Source organism: Carlito syrichta, unplaced genomic scaffold (genome assembly GCF_000164805.1).
Source record: "Carlito syrichta isolate Samal-C Ts95f unplaced genomic scaffold, Tarsius_syrichta-2.0.1 Scaffold309283, whole genome shotgun sequence".
NCBI lineage: Eukaryota > Metazoa > Chordata > Mammalia > Primates > Tarsiidae > Carlito > Carlito syrichta.
In genome coordinates this window covers 1,568,694-1,584,192 of record NW_007253379.1, presented here as the reverse complement: position 1 = coordinate 1,584,192, position 15,499 = coordinate 1,568,694, and the positions used below count along the sequence as shown (strand labels likewise).

Genomic DNA, 15,499 nt, shown 5'->3' with positions numbered 1-15,499 from the left:
TTTAAGATGCTGTTACTGAATCACAAATCATTAGTAGGTAGCTTAGAAATTTGAAATGAAAATATGAATTCTCTTACTTTTACGAGGGAATTATCAATATTATATGATAATTTCTTTAATCAGGCCTTTAAAATCAGAGGCCAACTGTTCTTTATATGGTAATAGTATCAGAAAATTCAAAAATTGTATTAAAGGCACTGATTAAATTACATTTTAATAGGAAGAAAATTGTAATAAAAAACTGTTTTGACAGAAATGTTTTTAACAATTAGGTTTCCTGAAAAAATCTACCTAAAATTACAGCTTAAATTTTCAGAAATATTATATAAGCTGTAATCATTTCGGTTCAAAACTGATGAGCCAATGCTGGATGCCTGAGTGAGAATGGCCCCTTCACCATAGAATTTCCTATACTGGAAACTGAAACTGGTAGATAAATAAATATAAATATAAATACATAACGAGATTTGTCCAGTGAAGGCCTTAAAAGAAGAAGAAACAGATTACTCTGAGATTCAAAATAGAGAGAGGTCATGTATATATTTTCACAATAGAACAATATAATTCATCAGGTAGGTAACATTTGAAAGGGGCCTTAATGTATGTACTAGCAGCGTTTTTACAGATGCAGATGAGTGTGGTGACTAAATACAAATTTCATGCCAGAATTATTTTATCTAGCAGATTTACCAATCTCTTGGTGATATTCCCATGTTCTTATAGACAAGTTCTTTTTTAAAGTGACTCCTCTGTGGAAGTCCAATGTATAAAACCAGTTGAAGTACTTTTGTTCCAGTTGAGAAGGGTGGAATGTTGGTGACCTGGAATCTCCAACTTCATTTTGTAACTATTTGCCACCACTGACTCCTTTTACAAACATCCATGTGGCTATATGCTATAATTTGAAATAGCATATTTTGTGTCCTAATCAGTGAAATGTATCACAACTATTATTTTAATAATAGAAATTATAGAAAGGAAGGCTGAAGGGAATTATCTTTGCTCATGGGAATGTAGAAACCTGCATTTCAGTACTTTTCAAGGAGAAGGAAAGGGGTAATGGCGTCAGAGAATTCCTACCGGAATTTCCAGAAAGTCATGGCATTTTTACATTAACAAAAGGTGACTTTTAGACATGATTAATGCTGAGGTAAAGTATAAGGTAACAGTAAAAGGATGTAGAAATGTGACAGGAGTGGTAATTTGGGACTATCTTCTAATGTCCTGGATTGCCAGACTGGCATGTGTGGTTTTACAGGTTGTATTCTGCACAACCCAAGGGGTTGTATATTCACAACTGGCTATGTGCACAATTTGAGCAACTGTGCATGGTGACCATGCAAGTAGAGAACTTTGCAGTTAACTTGGATAAGAATGGAGAATCCTTGAATTTTTTTTTCAATCCTGAGAATAATGTGATTAATTATTCAGTGTTTTGTAACATAGCTCAAGTCCCAGATATATGAATGCAGAATATTCTAAATGTGATGGTCTGTTAGAAGAATGAATTGGATTTGTAATTTGATTAAAAAGAAGCCAAGCAGAAATGATTCCTCCATGTTCCAAGTGACCAGAAGAATGGTTGTACCTTGATAGAAATGGAAAAGTCATGTTTAAGCTCAATAAGACAGGGTAAAAGATGGAATTCATTCTCTTTTGAACATTTCAAATTACAATGAATAATTTTGTCATACTAAATGGACAACTGACTATAATTCTTCCTCTAAGGCTTTATTTTTCTTTGTCTTTTCTCCTTTTCCAGGCTGAAGTCATTGATGTGAGTTACGGAATGGCAGATGATTTAAAAAGGGTTACAAAAATGAAAAATGTAAGAAATCAGATCGCACTCCTGAAGATAGGAAAATTGCCGCTGCTTTATAAGGTTGGTCCAGTGGTTGCTATTGGTGGTTGGGTGAATATTTTGCTTAGTTTTGTAGTAGTTATATGCTTTTTGTGACTATGAAGTGCATGCGTGTGTGTGTGTGTGTGTGTATAAGTGTGAGTGTGTGTGTGTGTGTGTGTGTGTGTGTGTGTGTGTGGGTGTATGTGAGAGAGAGAGAGACAAAGACAGAGGGAGACAGAAAAAGAAGGACACACAGAGAGGGGAAAAAGAAGTAGACTACCACAGAAAGATGACTTCTCTGAAGTAAAATATTTTAAATTAAGATCTCAAGAAAAATAAATCAATGCTCTTATTTCTTTAGATAGGAGATATCTTAAACCACATATCAGTAAATTTGTGGGATCTTGATGAAATTAGCATGCTTTTTATAATAGTAACTATCTGGAATGTTAAAAGTGAGACTAAAAACGTCCTTATCTCATGACGTATGTGAAACTTCTAATCTACTATCAAAACTGACTACTTACCATTACTTTATGTTACTTGCATTTAGTTGGTTTACACTCCTTGGTGATTGATTTTGCCTACTGTATAACTTCATAGTTACTAACTGTGCTTGTGAATTTAATTAGAATACAATACACTAAAGAGAAGCAGAATTTTGATTTATTTTATTTAAATTGAAGTTTATTAATGCTCATCCACTAGATAGATGCATTTACATAAATTAAAGGAGCTCAATCTAAGCTTCTGATAATGAAACACCACAAGAGATAGTTACTATTGCTCATTCTTACTTAATTTTTTTATTAAAAAAATGATCAGTGTCACTAGAACTCTCTGGTTCTGAAGATTCATTGGATTTCTCCTCATTCAATCTTAAATGAGGTCTGCTAATTTTCAGGTCAGAAACATTTCCAGAAATCTGTTGGCACATTCTGTTAGGAAACAAAAGACTATCCTGTGCCTTTGTAAAAAATCTTCCAATGATACCCTGACACTTAAATTAGTGGCTACTAGTAGACAACAGGTCAGAATTTTAAGATAATTTTGAAAATATAGTATGCAAATATATTAGTATTTTGATGGATAACTTTTCAACATGTATTAAACGCCTTAATTACACTTTGACTCAGCAATTCCTGTTCCATTAATGTATTCTAAGGGAGGGGGGCAGATATGATAAATGCGGTGATGACAATAATGTGACAAATATTAGAAATGATATATACATCCAGTTTAGTATTGAAAATAATACTGCCTTTATACAGCTGAACACTATACAATATTTCAGTGTAAAGGAGAATATTCAATGACATGTAAAAATCCTCATAAACCAAACAAGTGATAAAAAGGACATTTATATTAATTGTAATACTAATGATTTTATTATTATTTCCTTTAAAGGTAATATTGCTAATGATATGAGATAGATACTTTTCAAAGTATTTTAAAATATATTTTCACATTTATCTTCCCAATAACTATATTGTTAAGGTAGAAATATTATCTTCAATTTACAAAGGAGTTAACAGGCAGAAAAACGATAGATACGTGATTGGTTCAGAGATAATGAACTAGTTAACAGGCAGAAAAACGATAGATACGTGATTGGTTCAGAGATAATGAACAATCAGAATTTCAATCCAGACAGTCTCATCTCAGATCCTGAGTTTGTAATGTGTATATATATGTGGTGTGTTATATGTGCATGCACACGTGCGCGCACGTGTGTGTGTAGAAAAAGAGTGAACATTTCAAAGATAGCTATCAAGGAAATATTTGAAGCCACGTTAAACTATTGTTACCCCTCACCCATATCTGGGATATAAAAGGTTTGGATATTGTGAGGGAGGATTTTATGAAGAATTTTGGAGAGATATATGATAAGTTCCACTGTATGCCATGTGACTGGCATCCAACCACATGAAGAGCCTAATGCATGTCCTCTGCAGTGTTGGGGTCATGGTAGATTGTTTGATTTTTTCTTTTCTGAGAAACCTACAAGTGATAGACAGGTTTGCTAAGCATCTAACAAATGAGCACAAAAAGATTGTCTGTGTTGAGATTGGCCTGCATCTCCAGAGGCAAAAAAAATATACATGTGTTTCTCATGGGCCAGACATGGGCACATGTGATGGAGCGTGAGTGTGGTCTGCATTCATTCCTGCACTGGCATTTTCACCTGAAGTGGTGATGTGTGAGGCAATGACCAGCCAGATTAGAGTTGCATTCATTCAGATCAAGTAAACTGCAGTTAGTACTGCTTTTGTTAACTGACAAAATGTCCATAATATCCAAAGGCAGCTTGAAACATCTGTGCGCACCGGAAAGTGTGAAGCTCCCTTAGGACAGGCAAAAAAAAATTTTGCCCACTGAACCTCTCATCTCTGAGCCCTCTCCAACACCAGAAAGATAAGAGTATAATTAGTACATGGGGAAGGAAATAAAACAGATCATGCTCCTTCCCTAACAGCAGACCTGAGTTGGTTGAGAGGCAAGAAGATGAAATTTTAAATTAAGGGTAGAATTTTTATCATGATATGAGTCTAGGTGTTCTAATTACTAAGATTATTGATTCAAATTAATTGTAGGACCTTTCATCAGAAGAATAGTGGGACAGTCCAAGTTTCTATGAAATGTTTGAGGAAGAATGATTCTCTGGATATTTTTTAAGGGGCATTAGGAAAACAGAGTAACACTGCTTTGGCTACATTACATGAATCTTGTTTGTTCAACCTACCAGTGACTAAAGTGGTGCGTATGATAGGGGTCAATCATATAACTGCTTAGATTCATTATGAATAGTTTCTACTTTTTTGTAATATTTCTTGCATTTCTAAATAGTCTATAATGATTATACATATGTAGAAATAAGTCTTTAAAAGTTCAGGCTGAAGTAGGCACTTAAATTTTTTTCTTACAGTGTTTATAGGTCAAATAGTCAAAAACCTCACTAGGATATAATGGATTAAAACAAAACAAATTTCTTCATATTTGCTACAGAGAATATTTACATTATGAAACCCTCTGGCTATATCTAAAAGGTAGTAAATTAGTGGTTTATCTAGAATAGACCACTGTTATCAAAATCCTGGTATTATTTTCTCTGATCATTTTCCTTATAGGCCTAAATAAATTTAACAAAAAGTTCTCCATAGAATATTCCTTCCAACATAACCTCACCACAAATATGGCATTGCCTTCTAGGCAGAGGAGACAAAATGTCCTCTCTTGAACCTTTTCCATTCCATTCCATCCATCTGTTTTCTGTGGGTTGTCCCAGAAATTTGGAGGAACTCACTGATTATGTCTGTATCTATTAACACAAACTTACATGACAAGAACAAAGAAACATGTTTTAGACATGGTTATGCAGCATAATTACAACCAAGTTTGCTTTACCTGTTCATCAAATATGTTCTGGGGCTGAGATCTGAAAGTAAAGTAAAATGGTTATTGAAAAAGTGTGTAGAACTGGCTGACTTTTTTCTGAATCACAACTGTTAATCATGATTCTAAATGAGCATTTGGTCTAGAAACATTCAGCTGAATGAGTAAAGAGAAAAGTTCATCTTATTTTAGCTGTGCAGTAGTTACTAAATCATAGTTTGAAAATGGATTTAGGAGGTAATCTGTCCATCTGAGATAGGGAGGACAAAGGGGAAGCATAATTGTGATGTTAAATTATTAGATTATCTCCTGAAACGAGGAGAAAAATAATCTGCAGTCAAAAAGAAGGAGATCTCATTCGTTTTATCATAAATACGATGTATGTTTTAATTTAATCTCTAGGAAGAGATTGATGAAAAAATCTGCATATTGTGCAGCAGAAACTATGAAGTGCAAATGGCTTTCAAATATAAGCCTTGGTGTCCACGTGCAGCTGCAGAAAAGAGTCAGCCAATTTCTCCCCAAGCAGTTTGTGCTAGTTTCCTTAAGCTTTAAACCTCAGTCGAATGACTTTAGGTTCATTTAGTTATGCATTTATGGAACTTTATATTATCTGAGTGTTTTAATTCTTTAACTTCAGATAGAATATTCTTTTATTTTGGACTTAGATTTTCCTCAATGACAATCTGAGCCATAGTAAAGAAGACCCCGAGATCCTTACAAATTTTCAGGTTTTTAAACAGCACTCTGGTATGAAATTTATTTTATAAACTGCAGTAAGAACATTTGACTCTCTGTTCAGGGCCATTTTCACAAAAAGTGATAATAGAGAAATTACTGTGTACTCCATGACGTTTAGAAATCAAGAAAATCCCACAGGAATGCAGAGGCTGGGCCATTGTCTAAGTCCATACCACATATCAACCCCCGTCCTATAGGAGTCAATTTTGTGTACAGTAAAATTATAAATCAATAGATATCTTCATGAATTACAATTTGTGCATAGTGAAGTTTACACAAAAAAATCCACAAAAGCTACTGCTACCTTTTCAATAAATATGGTACTACATGTCACATTCCTAGTGCTCTCTGTCATATAGCAGGATACTAGAAAATATTAGCAAGTTTTTTCATTATCTTTATATCTATATGGTTTTTATCCTGACAATGACAACTTTGATGGCCCAGAAATCCAAATAATTTCATAATTTCTTACAAATGAAACATTATCTATTCCTCAGGTAAGCTATATATTTTAATATGAATGGGGCCTGTGAAAGGTAGATGGCTTTTAGATACATGCCTTGACATCCACACGTTGGAGTACATTGTTTGGCCAGCGTATCACCCTGGCACCACTTCAGCCCAGAAAGCATGCTTAGACAAGCAAACCCTTGGGAGGATCCTGGAGGGAAATGAGAGGTAGAAAATAACTGTTATATGTTTGTACTTTCAAGTTTGCTTCCTGAAAATTAGGAAGTAGTATTATTTAAAGAAAAGTATACCTGAATTTCAAGCTCCACTTAATCCACAAAATAATTAAATGTAAAACTTTTTAAGTTGGGGGGTTAATGAGGAAATGTCTATTGTGATAATGGTGAAATTGGTGAACTATAGTGAAATTGATGATTTGCAATCTATATTCAATAAATAGACAACTGGAAGATCAATAAGAAATGTTCTAGTTTAGGTAGCTAAAGTTAATGGTGAGAAGCTCATTTTGAAAACTAATTGTACATGAAACATTTGCATACTTGTCATATTGGCTAAACTCTGCTTTAAGTTTCATTTACTCCCTTCTCTGCTTTTTTCCCCTGAGAACACTTTTTTTCAATCCTTGTAATAATGGCACACATTATTTTCTTATTCTAATTAATAGAAACCACCATTTACTCTATTTTTTGAGGTAGAAGTTGGTGGAACTCAAATTTAATTTCTTATTTCCCAAAATTAAAATATGGATGCATTTAGTTAATAAGCATTAAAGATATGGTGCTTGGTAAAACAGTGTGTATAAAAGGAAACAAAATGTTTTGAAGATTAAATACCTAGGGGTGTGTGTGTGTGTGTGTGTGTGTGTGTGTGTGTATGTATGTATGAGCACACTGGTACAGCTTTATGTGATGTGACAGTGAGACTGAAAAGATAAAGACAAGAAAGAGAAAGACACCATTCCTATTGAAATTTTTGATGCATCATAATTTTCCCTGTTGTGAACAGACTAAGCAAATCTTTTTAAGTGACATTTGATGAATATTTCAGAAGAATATGAATGTTTAATTCAGTGTCATGGAATGATGTTTTTACATATGATCTGTATATGGAGGCAAATTTGCCTCTTTTGTTCTTAGGACAATTTTTGAAGGCATTTTATGAACAAAAATAAAAAGCAAACAGTATCTTAATATTTAAAAAGGATATGCTTGTTCACTGAATAATTGAATGAATCACTTCATATCCTATTCTCAAAAGTAATTTACAAAAGACCAGTGCCTCCATATTTTGTAATTCTGAGACTCCAGAGCTGTTCATTTGTCACAGAAATCATGGTCAGTACTAGAACACAAAATTGGAAAACACTGGTTTAATGTATTGAAAGTAAAATATGCTGCTGTTTCTTAATCAGAATGCTTTTCATTTTTCACTGACTTAATGTAATTTTTAAATGATTTAAACCAAATGCTGCTCTATCTACAAAAGGTAAGTTTTTGTTTTTTAATACATCAGTCAAGAGTTATTATGAAAAGCCTGGATCATATCATTATTCTGCCATTTGGCAATCACACATTAAAAACTGAATTTGGAACAAGAGTAATTGAATGCTTCAGATTTTATTCCTAATTTTTAAGTATTTTTCATGGCTTAAAACCAAATATGTCTACAAATCTTCAAAGTCTGTCATGAATTAGTTGCATAATTCAGAAGTCATGCCTATGTTTTACCTACATGATGATATAATTTAATTATATTTTTGGACCATTTGGAAATTATGATATCATACCAAGTGACATCATCTATTAGAAGAGTTTATTTTTGCATATATCTTATTGTAATATAGTTAGCATAAATAATCCTATGTATTAAATGACACCATTAAGAAAAGGTCTTGAACATCTTGTTTCTCCTTACTACATGTTATAACATAAATTTGAAAAAGCAAGAAAACAAGGAAGAGAAACAGAGGGAAATGAGGGAGTGAGAGATAAGGAAGGAACGAGGAAGAAAGAAAAAAGGAGGGGAGTAGGGAGGAAGGGAAGAAATATCAGATAATTTCTTTTCGTTCACACCATGAAATTAGCCATGTTTTAGAAAAAAATTTAAAGTATTACATATTACTCTAAAATCTGGAACAGTAAGCTCTTGACATATTTTGGACTCACCAATATACATGTCACTGTTAAAGTACTTTGTGGTAATACTGACCTATCCTTTCCCGTTTTAGCACATCCCTTTCCCCCTGTGTCTGGCTGACAATTTTCATTTTTTCCTGCTGTTGATCTTTCATAGCCCTTCCAATCTTCTGTATTTGCCCTCTGCCTAACAGGTAACTTATTTTAAATAGTGAGACACAGCATTGCTGGATCCTGGAACAAGAGAGACAGACTCAAGTCTAAGCTCTTCTACTTGGTAGTTCTGTGACCTTAGAATACCTTACCCTTCTGAAGTCTTAGGAGTATTTTTGTTGCCAAAATCTCTACACTGATTATAAAAATAATCTCAACTCATAAGATTGGATGAAGATTAGCTCTGAAAGTGCATTAATTATAAAGCCTTAATAAATATAAATTATTGTAATTATTATGATGCCCTTAATATCTGGTTGAGGTTCTAAAGAGAAGGGGCATGAATTTAATGATGGAGAAATGGGACAGCTCACTCATACTTGTAAAACTGAACTGAAGATAATAATATACTCATTTGCTAAATCAATTCTAGAAAAAATATTTGTCTCTCAAGATTGCACTTTTGTGTTAGTTAACAATAAAGATTATATAGGTACCATATAGCATAATTTGAATCTTTTAGTTAAATAAGAAATTGAGCAACGCCTTCGGGTTCCCTCCCACTATGGGAGCATTTCTGTTCTCTCAATAAATACTACTCTAAAAAATAAGAAGAAGAAACTGAAGTCTTTAAATTGTTTCTGTGGAATAAGACAGATGTAAATAAATGGGGAAATTAATGTTGAAAATAAATATAACCTGACTTTTAACTAAAGGTGAATATAAACAATGACCTAACAGGATAGGTCATGCTTTAGATTTTTACATTCTTCATTGTTTATTTTTATGTATAAGCTTTTTATTGAGATGGTGAAACTACATTAGGAAAATAATATTATTTGAAGAATTGGAACTATATTACATTTCTACTAGTATTCAAATACAAATTTTAAATTTATTTTGAAAGTTGGGGTATCATGTATAGTTCAAAGAACATTATGAAATTGCCTATATTGCAAAGTCGTTATAGAACTTAATTAAAATAATACATGTAAATACTCAACATGTGCTCACTATGTACTAAGCACTTATTGAAAGTAAGCTAATATTTAATTTAATCACTCCAAAAGATTTTTTTTAATCAAGAACTATATTTTCTACTTGAATGCTATTTTATAAGTGCTTGCTATATGATCAAAATCTGAAATTTCATCATTTGCTAAGTGGTATAACTTCTCCAACCTTGTTTTGTCTTAAGTTAAAGCTCAGTACTTCAGGGTTTAGATTTATTTCAGAAAAGATTAGGATGTCAAAATTTTAGTTCATGATTTTTTAATGTATTTGAATTTAGACCATTCCAAAACTGACTTTAAATTTAGCGTAGTACTTTTCACTTTGGCATTGATATTTCATAGGTAAGATAGGTGCTTAAGAACAAACAAATAAATACACCTTCGGTTTTATGCTAACAAAGTTTTGAAAGAATCCACTTGAAGTCTAATTATTAGTCACTTTATATGTAGCTCAAAGTATTTTCTCTCTTTTTCCTTCACTGTCTCTTAATAAAAACAGATTAATTATTATAAATAATCTATTTATTATCTTGCTCAGGAAAATATTCTTAAGAAGTACTACATAGCAGTTTAGATTTTGTTAATCTGTTGCTATAAAGCATGTAGTAGTAGAGTTAAATTACTTTTGGAAAGAAACATTATTGAATATTTAATACTTGTTTGGGAAAAAAGTAACTCTCCTTAAAATTTATGCAATTAAAATTATAGCTGCACAAGGTATTGTATGTGATTTTGAAATCAATAGATGTCCTATTTTAATAACAAATTAACCATTAATAAGCTATAAAAACTTAAATCTACCTATACAAGCATAAAATATTTTCACTTGAGCTTTGAAGGCAATACACACTCAATAAAATATTATTTTAATAAGTAATTATTAACATATATGTTAATCTATTATCTTCATAAATATTCATTCGATTGTGTTTCAATTGAAAAAATATATTTTCTGTGTTTATGCAAAAGCTATTGAGACGGGTTTATAGCCAATATATATTATAGTTAAGAATAACATTTTTGTGGTTTTAATAATGAACAGTTTTTTAAAAGCCTTTATATTGCAAGCTAAAAAGTTAATTCTTATTTACTGGATTCACATTTCATTGTATTTACATAATTTTATTCTGTATAATTTTTCTCATATTGCACTTTGAATTCCACCTAGTAAGTTCATTTAGCATAAATTTCCTATGAATTTTCTTATGTTAATAAATATATAATTATTTGAACCATATCATTATTTGAATATTATAATCATTTAATATTGAAATTTAAAACAAACACTAATAATTTCTATCATTATTGGAATAATTTTGCATTTTAAATTAATCTTGTTTTGAAAGTTTGCAAAAGTTAGTTTTTATAATCCAGACTAATATACAGTATAATAGTAGACTTAAATTTTGACTAATATTCTCAGTTGAGGAAAAATTATCACCAAATTCTGAAAGTCACATTTGTTCTTCAATGTTTAGTTATAATTCTCTTTTTATTGTAGTCGAAATCTCTTTATTAGGTTGTTAAAATTACTATTCTTACCTTTCAATAAAGAACTACTAGTATGCTTTTGTTTCATATGTTCATAAATTATCCTATTAACCTTCTTTCATAATCTTCACACAAGACAATTTTCAAGAAGTTGTAGGGTAAATTTTATCATATTTAAAATGGGCCATGAGTGGTGACTCATGCCTGTAATTGCAGCACTTTGGGAGGTAGAGGTGAGAGGATTGTCTGAGTCCAAGGGTTTGAGACCAGCCTGGGCAACGTAGTGAGACCTTGTCTCTACAATAAATAAAAAAATATAATTTAACTGAATGTAGTGATGCACCTGTAGTTCCAGATGCTAGGAAGGCTGAGGTGGAAGAATTGCCTGAGCCCAGCAGGTCGAGGCTGCGGTGGCCATGACTATGCCACTTCACTCCAGCCTGAGTGGCAGAGTGAGACTCCCACTAAATAATAATAATAATAATAATAATAATAAAATATTAAAATGAATCATTGAATGAAATGCAGGAAGAGCTCTTTTAGTTCTAACGTGCCATGCTTGCTTAACATGGTTCCAATACCCAAACTAATGGCTGTTCTATCATAATTTATTTACTTTTAATAATAGCATATCTGTAATGAAATGATAGTACAACTTGGTGATGGTATTATGGATATTAAAATGTCTGTGATATAATCCAGAATGTCATTTCTGTTCTATTAAAAAGGAAAATTTTGACCCTTAGCTTTGCCTTGTATCTTGGGTGTTATCAAATTTTATGCTTGGTTTTATAAACTTTAAAAGGTCAAAAATTTTTTAGCTTTAAAGCTGGCAAAAAAAGAAAAAAGTGTACTATTTAACCAATTGAAATGCATATTAAATCCAATTAAATTGTATTTCATGCCAATTAAAATCCAATTATATTATATTACAGCCAGACAAACATTGTTTTTACCTATATCAAATATTTCCTTACTGATAATTTTTATGTGACTTCTACAGAGGTCATCTAAACCTTTCACTTACACATGTGTGATATGCCAGATTAAATTTTTGTTTTTTATTTAGAATAGTAAACAAACTGAAGCAAATCATTTGATATTGGCTTTCTGTGGTAAATTGTGTGCTGACATATTCTGTATGTTTATATATTTGTCATTTATTGCATCAACATGTATTGATGAATAACAGTTTGTTTTGAAGTAAATCAGAGATATGGGTAACTGTATGATACTCATAATTCTGATCAGATCAAAATATTTCTTGATTTCTAAAGTTTTCAAAATTGTCTGCAATATTCAGGATGTTTTATTGTCCATCTTGCTCAGCAAAGCTAAATGGCAGAAAAATGCTTTGTATTAAATCAGAATCAAAGAGTTTTGAAGAAAATAGCAGTGACTCTGTCAGAAATGACAAGGTGAAGTATTGCTACAAACGTGTTATTTTATGTGATAATTGGCAAAACATATATAAAATTATATTTCTTGGGGTTTTTAAAAAATCCTAGAATGATTGTTCATTTTACTGTGCCTGAAATTGTGTGCTCTAATTGATTACAAAATTTTAAAAATATGAATCATACCCTGATAAGGAAAATGCCTAGCTATAAGTAATTAAGTAATATCTTTACTTTTGCATTCAGCTTTATAAAAACCCACTATCGTGTTGCTAAAGTGGAGATCTCTGAATCTCTTCTGGTTTTGAGTGATACCTGATTCATTAATCCTTTAATGCACAAATACTTTGTTAAAATTTTTTTGTCTAAATTTTTTGTTTTAACAAAGGTAATTTATATTAGGATAACACCTATTTAGCATCATTTGCAATAGAATAGGAATGAGAACATTATATCTGGATGATAGTGTTAAGGGTAGGAAGAAATAACTAGAAGCATCTGAATTCTTCACAATTCTGACATGAGTGGTATTTCATGTGCACATTTGTACCAGTTGTTTGTACTTTTGACGAATTTTCTACATCTCATTCTATGGGTATGGAATATGGGGTTTGAGTTCCAGCTCTACTACTTAATTGTGGTGAGTCAGTAATCAAGAATTTTCATCTCTCTAAGAATTATTTGTATAAATTCCTTGTATAACCAATATAACAATAGTGCTGTCTTAATAAAACCTAATCTTTAGTAAATGTTCCATAAACATTTATTAGTTTTATTATGTTGTAAGCATGGTAAGGAACAATCCCTTCTTAAACTGGAAATTTAAAAAAAAACAAACTTAGGTACTTGAAAAATACAGGCATGCTTTCCTTAATGAAGGGAACACATTCTGAGAAATGTGTCCTTAGGTGATTTCATTGTTGTGCCAGCATCATGGAGTGTTCTTACACAAAGCTAGATGATATAACCTACTACACACCTGGGCTATATATTGCCCCTAGGTTACTAATCTGCACAGGATGTTAATGCACTAAATATGGTGGGCAATTATAGCACACTGGTAAATATTTATGTATGTAAACCTATCTAAACTTAGAAAAGGTATGGAAAAATATGGCACAAAAGATTTTTTAATACAAGGTTCACCTGTAGAGGGTACTTATCATGAATGGAGCTTGCAGGACTGGAAGTTGCTCTGGGTGAATCACTGAGTGAGTGGTGAGTGAACGTCAAGGCCAAGGACGTTACCATACACTCCTGTAGACTTTATAAACACTGTTCACTTAAGCTACACCAAAGTTACAAAAACATACTTTTCTTTCGCCATAATAAATTAACTTACCTTACTATAACTTTTCTATTTATAAATTTTATTTTTGGTTTTAACTTTTTGAAATAACACAGCTTAAAACACACCACACTGTACAGCTAACAAAAATATTTTTTTCTTTCTATCCTTATAAGCATTTTCCTGTTTTTAAAATTTGTAATTTAAAAAAATTAAACCTTTTTGTTAAAAACAAAGACACACAAACACACATTAGCCTAGGTCTACGCAGGGTCAGGATCTTCAATATCACTTCCACCTCCACATCTTGACCCACTGTAAGGTTTTCAGGGGCAAAAAAAGCATAGGAAGTGTCATCTCCTGTAGTAGCAATGCCTTCTTCTGGAATACATCCTGAAGAACCTGGCTGAGATTGTCTTACAGCTAACATTATAAAAAATACAAACAGAAGACGTATACTCTAAAGTAACAATGAAAATATAGCAAGGCAAAATAATGTAGCTGTATATCATCATTATCAAGTATTATGTACTACATATAATTGTATGTGCTATACTGTTATACAATTTGCAGAACAGTAGGTTTGTTTACACCAGCATCACCACAAACACGAGTAATGTGTTGCACTACATGGTTAGGATGCTATGATGACACTAGGTGATAGGAATTTTTCACCTTCATTGTAGTCCTATGAGGCCACCTTCACGTATGTATTCAGTACTTGGCCAAGATTTCCTTGTCAGGTGCCATGACTGTGTTTCTACAACACTGTAGCTGTCCATCAGGTACATAATCTCATGTGAACACTCCTAATCCTCACAAAAATCCCTGCATAAGTAATGATGCCACTGATCTATTGTAACTAAATCTCAAAGAGTTTAATGTCTTAACCAATGTTGTACGGTTATTTCATGGGAGAACTAAGTCTATTATTCCAAACCCAGTCTTTCTGATCCTCACATTCTGTTAATTTATTGGTATTTATGAATAGGCCTTTATTTCAAGATGATTTATCTCAGCAATGCTTCCATCATGGTTCTTTACTATTTTTTCAATTAATCTATTTATTCGTTATAAAGATGTGGGGTACAATTCAGGGTTAGGTATATAAACATTGATCATGCAGGTACCCTTGTTGATGAGGTATGCCCCTCCCTCCCCTAGCAATTTCCCTCAACTGCCAGTCCCATCCCCCTCCCCCGTCCCCTGACAGCTTTCCACTACTGTTGATCACTTTCTTATACCATTATAATTGTTCAAGGCCACTTTATGAGTGAGAACATATGGAACTCAGTTCTTTGTTTCTGTGATAAATCACTGAGCATGATCCATCCAAATTGCTGCAAAGTCCATATATTTGTCCTTCTTTATGGCTGCATAATATTCCATTGTATATATTTCAGCATCTTCCTAACCAGAGAAGTAAAAGACCTTTACAATGAAAATTACAAAACACTGCTTAAAGAAATCCAAGAAGACACAAACAAATGGAAAAATATTCCAAGCTCATGGATAGAAAGAATCAACATTGTTAAGATGTCCATCCTACCAAAGGCAATCTACAGATTTGA

General features: G+C 32.2%; 1 protein-coding gene across 1 annotated transcript in view; it reads left to right on the top strand.

Moving 5' to 3' along the window:
- Nucleotides 1–1,761: 1,761 nt before the first annotated feature.
- Nucleotides 1,762–15,499, top strand: part of NAALADL2 (N-acetylated alpha-linked acidic dipeptidase like 2) — a 592,600-nt gene continuing 578,862 nt past the window's right edge. The window contains exon 1 of the mRNA XM_021717095.1: nt 1,762–1,882. Coding sequence (XP_021572770.1) covers nt 1,790–1,882 — 93 coding nt within the window. The 5' untranslated portion in view covers nt 1,762–1,789. The remainder of the gene's footprint in view (nt 1,883–15,499) is intronic.